The sequence below is a fragment of the Octopus bimaculoides genome, chromosome 6 (assembly GCF_001194135.2).
Source record: "Octopus bimaculoides isolate UCB-OBI-ISO-001 chromosome 6, ASM119413v2, whole genome shotgun sequence".
Lineage (NCBI taxonomy): Eukaryota > Metazoa > Mollusca > Cephalopoda > Octopoda > Octopodidae > Octopus > Octopus bimaculoides.
The window spans coordinates 6681230-6689797 of NC_068986.1; the positions used below are offsets into that span (position 1 = coordinate 6681230).

At 36.2% G+C, this 8568-nt stretch overlaps 1 protein-coding gene across 1 annotated transcript in view; it reads right to left on the reverse strand.

The window, feature by feature from the left end:
• Positions 1-8568, reverse strand: part of LOC106867450 (protein SREK1IP1-like) — a 13047-nt gene continuing 4479 nt past the window's right edge. Inside the window, exons 3-4 of the mRNA XM_014912328.2 lie at positions 6674-6905; positions 1-4909 (exon numbers count right to left, since the gene is read on the reverse strand). Coding sequence (XP_014767814.2) covers positions 4423-4909; positions 6674-6905 — 719 coding nt within the window. The 3' untranslated portion in view covers positions 1-4422. The remainder of the gene's footprint in view (positions 4910-6673; positions 6906-8568) is intronic.

Sequence of the window (8568 nt, forward strand, 5' to 3'; positions counted from 1 at the left end):
GTTTTTCTTTTTGATTTTTTAAAAAAAAAAACATTCTCTAATTGTTGGAAATAGCGTCCATGTTTGGGCTTTTTTGCATTTTTTAGGTGTTTTCCAGGAGTTTAACGCAATGAGAAAAAGAGAAACATATATTTCAGAAGAAAAAAAAATGCATTGTTTCAGAGGATTGACTTTTTATCCTTATATATTGCCTTCAGATGACTGATTTATCTTTACATATCACTGAAATCTGTCTATCCAATTTTACACACACACACACACACACACACACACACTCATCATGCTCATACACATACTCACACATATACAAACACAAACACACATTCATAAGCATAGAAATACACATTTTCAGATGATACTTCTGAAAATAAAGTTGTTTAATATAAATGGTCACTGTTTCAGTTTCTTTTTAAAAAGCCTTTAATCCAAGTAAGAGAAATCTCTTTCAGAAACAAAGACAGAATATAAGGAATTTTTTTTATTGGTGAACATTATAGGCAGAGTGAGACTAGGTTGATTTGAATTTCAACTGTAGGTCATTTTGTTTCATTTATTCCACCAATACCTTCAGGAATGTCTCCATATTTTTTCATTCTTTTTAAAGATTATTAAAAAAATGAATACTTAGTTAAAGAAGGAAAAAAAAACTAAATAGTTTACTACAGTTTGAAAAGTTTAATAATTCTGCTATGATTTAAATATAGAATGTGCAGGTACCGAGTATTATAAAGTCTCCACTGAGCTATTGTTAGATTTTAGCCCTTTGCTTATCATCATCATTGTTTAACATCTACTGTCCATGCTGGCATGGATTGGATGGTTTGATAGGAGCTGGCTAGACAGGAGCCTGCACCAGATTTCTGTGCCTTTTTAGGCATAGTTTTTGACATAAAATACACCATTTTGAGCATGGCCGTTGCCAGTACCGCCTGACTGGCCTTCGTGCGGGTGACATGTAAAAGCACCCACTACACTCTGAGTGGTTGGCGTTAGGAAGGGCATCCAGCTGTAGAAACTCTGCCAAATCAGATTGGAGCCTGGTGTAGCCATCTGGTTTCACCAGTCCTCAGTCAAATCGTCCAACCCATGCTAGCATGGAAAGCGGACGTTAAACGATGATGATACCCTTCCTAACATTGACAACCCAGCAGATGCTTGTCCTAAACTTTCATGTTGCTTGTTTTCATACTTTTAGTTAGCTCTTGTTTCACATGTTCTGAGTAATATAATTTTTTTTCCTTTCATAGGTCCCAAGTTACTCTGATGGTTGAAAAAATTTAGAATGTGTTTTATATATGATGCCTGGACACCAGGGAAATATGTCTTGTGTATCATGTGTGATACACAGGACAAGGAAAGGGGTTAAAGTTAAATGTGCTTGTGATTTTATTATAGCTAGTGCCTTCCCTTGCCTTGGACTGTCATCTGCTGATAAAGTTGCAAGAGTGCTGTTGTGATATAGTGTGTCTTAGGTATTTAAACCTGGTGGAGCTCATCTGTCTCCAAGTCTGAAAACAACTGATTTCCATCGTTTATATTCCATCATCTATTTTCTATCATGTCGTTTCTATTGTCTCTTTTCTATCATCTAATTTCCATCGTCTATTGTCTATCGCAGTTTTTCCAGTGTATTTTCCATCGTCTCTTCCCTATCATCTGTTTTCTAACCTCTGTTTTCCATCGTTTATATTCCATCATCTATTTTCTATCGTCTATTATCTATCGTGCAGTTTCTAACATCTATATTCTATCATGTAGTTTCTATCGTCTAGTTTGTATCGTGTGTTTTCTGTCAAGTTTCTATCATCATTTTTCTATTGATTGTTTTCTATCGACTATTTTATATCTTCTGTTTTCTATCGTCCATTTTCTATTGTGTAGTTTTTCGTCTATTGTATAGTTTCTATCGTCTGTTTCCTACCGACTGTTTTCTATACTCCGTTTTCTTCCATTTGTTTTCTATCGTATATGTTCTGTCGTCTGTTTTTCATGAAGCATGATGCAGTCTTCTGGTTTGCCAGCTCCTGTCAAATCCTCTAACCTATTCCAGCACGAGAAAAGACAGTTAAATGACGATGATGATAAGGTGATATAAACCACAAACCCCTTCAGATAGATGGCCCTGCTTGATCTGTAGAAAAGGTGTAGGTAGAAACTCCATAAGATGTACCCAGTGTAAGCTATAGACACATAAGAGGTGCAGCAATATCAAAGGAAGGCTAACTGGGAAGAAGATAATTTTTGTATGTGGCAGATGCTCAGGAGCAATAAACACTGGAAATGTGCAGAGAACAACTTCTGCCACATTCCAAGGAGAAAAACTAGAAGTAGTTGATAGCTTCTGTTATCTAGGTGACCAAGTCAGTAGTGGGCTGAAAGTGTAGCTGCTAGAATAAGAATAGCCTGGGCAAAGTTCAGGGAGTTCTTACCTCTGCTGGTGACAAAGCTCCTCTCACTCAGAGTAAAAGGCAGACTGTATGACGCATGTGTACGAACAGCCATGCTACAGTGAAACATGGGCCGTGACTGTTGAGTACATGCCTAAGCTCGCAAGGAATGAAGCCAGTATGTTCTGATGGATGTGTAATGTCTGTGTATACACGACAGAGTGTAAGCGCCCTGAGAGAAAAGCATCAGATGTGGTGTGCAAAAGAGAAGGTTGCACTGGTGTGATCACATGTTGCGAATGAATGAGAATAGCTCTATGAAAATTTGCCACACCCTATCAGTTGAGGGAACCTGTGGAAGAGGTAGACCCAAGAAGACCTGGGATGAGGTGGTGAAGCATGACCTTCGAACATTAGGCCTCACCGAGGCAATGACTAGGGACCAAAACCTTTGGAAATATGCTGTGCGTGAGAAGACCTGGCAAGACAAGTGAGACCATAACCCGTGGTCTTTACCAGGGGTGTAGCCAGCCCACTTATGTGTACCTTTCCTTCTTTGGACACAAAACCCTGCTTGCGAAGACCTGTTGAGGCAAGTGAAATTGAAATCGAAAATTGAACCAAATTCGTTAACTGGCACCCATGCCAAAATGAACCTGCGACCACTGTTCTTTTGTCCAAATGACACGTTCATGAGCAAAACGAAGATGGGCTCTTTGATTCTTCTTGGAGATCAGAGGTTTCTTTACCGGTGTCCAAGCAAGTAACCCAGAACTTTATAACATCTAAGAAACTGTTTAGCACAATACATTGACATCGGAAGTGAAGCTAAACTCGCAAGTTATCTCAGCAGCATTCTTAAAGCTATCCTTCAGTGACATTCTAACCATAATATGACCCTGCCTTGGTGAAGCTTTATGAGATATACCAGTTTTGGGTTTAGTATCTGTCGATCCTGGTGACTTAAAACGAGCTATAATCTGTTGCACAACGCTTCTAGACCTTCCTACAGTAGTTGCTATCACAGAATTTGACTTGCCCTTTTGGTGAAGGCACACAAACCTTTGTTTTTCATCACAGGACACCAGTCGTCTCTCACAAGCCGCCATGCTGATAGTTGAATGTTCCAATGATGTAAGATCATAAGAAGTAACTATTAGCCCATTAACAGTCTTTTAAACAACAAATACCTCGGTCAGTAGTTCATTTTTTCTAAGTAACCCTTAACTTTTGGCTGCTGCAATTTGGAAGATTGCTTGTTTATCTCCTCATAACTTATGAAATATTTCTTCTATTCACTTGAAATTTTCACAAAAGATAGATATGAGATATATCTAAATATGTGTAAAATATCTAGCCTCAATGTGTTGTTAATCTTCTATAATAACTATTTCAATACACTTTTTCTTACTGACCCTTATATCATGTGAAACAGGTACCAGATCTTCAGGGAATTTTACCAGTAATATCTAGGTAAAATTTATTTCACATTCACTTAATGCTGGCCCTTACAAATACTTTAAGAAGCCTTCGATTTTTATTTTTACTTTGTTTCCCATAAATGCATTATACATTGAAAATTACAAAAAAAAAAATTAATGTTTTTATTGTTAACTAATATGTCATTATAAAATATGAGTTTATGAAAGAAGTATTTCTCCTACAAGAACTATCTGATGGCCAATGTTTCGAAGACATAATGAGATTATGTATCTTTTATTTGGAATATTAGCTGTAACATCTTTTGCATTTTCCCATTTTATGATGGATTGGATGCAACTAACTGTTCGAATCTGATGAAGAATCATCAAATTGATGCAGTATTGCAGCATCAGATATGTACAGCCTATGTTGATCAATGTCTGACCCAAATTTCTCCTACAGGAGCTCTGATGCTTTAACTTACAAGGTTTTCTTATATACTTATCTTCTTTGTAGCTGTTGTTGCTGTGTTTCTGCCCCTGAGCTACATCAAAATAGTGTGTTTGATGCATAACAGCATCAAAATCACAATGATTCTGATCGTATATCAGAATCATTGATGATGTTTCTCAGAGAGACTTGACTGTCTTTCTTGGTGAGGTTTATTCTTATAATTTTCAGTTCTTTTTACATGCTTTTGCCCATGAGAAGACTTCTGATTAATGATTAATGGAGAACTGTCCCTTTCCCGATTGCAGTGTATCTTCTCGGCACCCATCTTAATGTTACGTTGATTATACCAAGTACCTTCCTGTTCACTTTCAGACTCAGAAGAAATATCTACATCGGTGGTGTCTGACATAGAATTACTACCCTTACCACTGGAATACTTCCTTGATGGAGAATGCTGTCTTTCTTCCATTAACTTTGCCATTTTCTTGGAGCCATCCATTCTTTTATCGCTTTTCTCCTGATCTTTTCGACGCTTTTTTTTCTTTCTTTTATGCTTTGGCATTTCTCTACTGGATGAGCCTTCTGACTCAGACAAGTGATCTGCTTTCCTTTTCCGGTGACTGTTCTTCAAAGATGGTGATAGTAACCTGTGTGTAGAAGATAAAAGTACAGGTGTATTCATGTTCTAAAGAAGTGATAATGGTGTGATTGGTTTGCACCAACTTTCTGCTATCAACATTTTCATCTATCAAGCCTTCACCAATGAAAACAAATGATCTGTGTGAGTAGTCTAACAGGAACAATATTGGCTGTTAGACATTCATATGTCAAAGCTGATGGAAGAATCCGCTAATATATGTGTGTTATTTCTTTACTACCCACAAGGGGCTATACTCAGAGGGGACAAACAAGGAAAGACAAACGGATTAAGTCGATTATACCGACCCCAGTGCGTAACTGGTACTTATTTAATCGACCCCGAAAGGATGAAAGGCAAAGTCGACCTCGGCGGAATTTGAACTCAGAACGTAGCGGCAGACGAAATACCGCTAAGCATTTCGCCCGGCGTGCTAACGTTTTTGCCAGCTCGCGACTAATATATGTGTGTGTGTGTGTACACACACAAACATATATATATACAAATAATTAAAATCTAAAAAAATATAAATACCACTTGGCTGCAAAAAACTCAGTTAAGATGATATTTCAAAATATTTCTTTGTGATTCAAACATTTGAAATAAAACATTATTTATGACAATTGAAATAATTTCTTCACTATATATGACACCAAAGAATTAGAGGTAGAGAAAAATCAAACAACATTATTTCATGATAAATGGATGCACACACACACATCCTTAGACTATATAGACACAGGGATGATAAATACAGAAATATACAATTAAATAAATGGATAGCTGAATGAATAAATTATATATGTTGAAAATAGATACTCAATTAAGATACCTAATTAAATAAATAAAAGTAGATTCTATTAAATTTGAATGACATAAATAAATGAAATCTATGAGCAATACATCTGCAGGCTTCTCCTCAGTAAATCACAGATTTCTCTGGCTAATATATGAAAATTTATATCACAGACTACTCAGTATATAGATTTTTGCAGCCGAGTGGTATTTATATTTTTTTAGATTTTAATTATTTGTGGTAAAATAAGCATTTTCATGCCTATAAATTAATAAATAAAAATACAGTACAGTACTCCACTGTATATATTAAAAGAAAATACGTAGTGTACCATAGATGAGTAAACAAAGAATCGCACATCCTGTATGGAAAACGAAACTTAGGAGGCGAGTGTGCGGTGTTGTTTTGCATTTATAATAAAATAAATATATACAAATTATAAAAATAATTTTAAAAAATATACTGTTTCTATTTCACAGATTTTCACCTATCACAGGAGAATTTGGAACATAATTCCCCCGTGATGGTCGAGGGATTATTGTATAATGATGATATATGTTGAGCATGATCTAAATTGACAAAATTATATGATAACTGTGTTCAATCAGGGATAACATGGAATTAAATTTCCCAAACAAAACCATCATCACCGCAACTTGGAAATTAAATGGGGGTGGGGGGGAGTAGTAACAATGGACTGAATGATGTTTCTAGTGAGATCCAAATATGGGAGACAGTCTTAAATAGGATGGTAATAATATGGAAGTAGAGAGACTATCTCAGGTGAAATGATTACAATATGAGACCAGAGGCTGTTCCAGATGGAGTCATATTATAGAACCTAAAATTATTTGAAGCAAGATAGTAGTAATATGAGACCAGACCAAGCCAGATAGTAAACAACATAAAATTAAATGGTGATTCAAATGAGTTGTTATTTAAAGTTTAAAAAAAAAATACAGTGCCATTTTAACTTACTTTTTTTTTTTCTTTTTACTTTTCTTAGATTTCTTGTTTTTCATGTGTTTTTTCTTGGAATTTTTCTTGCTACTCTTCTTTTCCTGTTCAAACTGCCTAAGCTGGACAAGTGGTGAAATGAACTCCTGAGTATCCTCACTGGATTCTGAGCTTGTACTGCTAACATCCAGCAACACATCTTTACGTGGATCAGCTTTGATGAAATTTCGACACTGGAATGTCAGGTGACCAGCTGAAAGAACATGTATGTCTATATATATATATATATATATATACACACACACACACACACATATATACACACACACACACATATACACACACACACACACACATATATACGTAAATGTCAAATGATGACAATGGGTGCTCAACACCACATTTGTGGAAATAATTTCTTTATTTGTGAATAAAGGCTACCATTGGTTTCATGTTAGAGAAAGTAGGAAAAGTGTCAAGTGTCTTAATTTTTCAAGCTGATCACATGGAGAAAGATGTTTACCTCCATTTTGGAAAACGGTCTCCTATATAAATATACATATATATATGGGAGGAAGAGGTGTATTCCCATGTAGGGAAAAATATAGAATTTGTTTTAGAGTTTGAAAATGCACCTGAATTTGAAAAACATGTAAATTCCCCTCCTCAAATGCCCCTGCCCCTCTCATAATTTCTTGTCTTGTGAGTTACTTGGTTACCCTGCCAGTGCTTTTGATACATTAAAAAGCATCCAGTCCACACTGTAACATGGTTGGCATTTGGAAGGATTCCATCTGTAACAATCATGCCAAAGCTAACCTCACTTGTACTAGTGCCACGGAAAAAGCATTGAGTCCACTCTGTGGAGTGGTTGGTGTTAGGAAGGGCATCCAGCCATAAAATCCCTACCAAAACAAACACAGTAGCCTAGGGTAGTTTTCCTACCTTGCTGGCTCCTATCAACCATCCTACCCATGTATGCATGAAAGATTGACGTTAAATAATGATGATGATGTAGTTTTTAAATAGATTTATTCACATACATACCAAACTAGTTTCAACAATTTTTTGTTTCTCAGTGGCACAAATATATATAAAATAAGGGGATTTTAACAAAGTTTAAAATTACAAAACAGAAGTCAGATAAACATGTTTAAATGATCAAATCATTATCATCATCGTTTAATGTCCACTTTCCATGCTGGCATGGTTGGACTGTTTGACTGAGGACTGGCAAGCCGGTAGGCTGCACCAGGCTCCAATCTGTTCTGGCATGCTTTCTACAGCTGGATGCCTTTCCTAACACCAACCACTCTGAGTATGTAGTGGGTGCTTTTTGTGTGCCAGCATCAACCATGCTCGAATGGTGCTTTTTACATGCCACCGGCACATAACGATCACATAAAATTCAGTGAGTTTCACAAGGATAGATAATATCAAAGTAAATGTCCAGCAAAGATTATAACAAATGTACATTATTGAAAGTTCAATCATATTGAGTTTTTATAGAAGACTAGCAGTATAACCTGACCTTGTTCGGGTGTGACTTATTATGCAATCTACGATAAGTCTTGCTAGCTGAAAATCAACTAAAAAAGAAAGCCTTACAACGAAAAAACCCTTATGATGTAAATATGTTCATAATTCAAAAGACGATGAAATTAATAGGGAAAGTCTGAAGGCTGTTTTGCGTAAAATTATTAAGTGTACGTAAATTTCATCCGTGTAATTGGCTATAGAAATGCTTGTGCAAAACAACTTTTTGCGCTGCCCTGATTATACATAGCAGGGTAATCCCTTTTCACAGGAGCTAGGATGGCAATTTGTGATGAAGCAATTGCTGGCGATCTGTTGCTAAACAGTTTTGCCAGAATTCTATCAGATTGGGCAGAAGGTGTTGATGCACCATTTTGCAT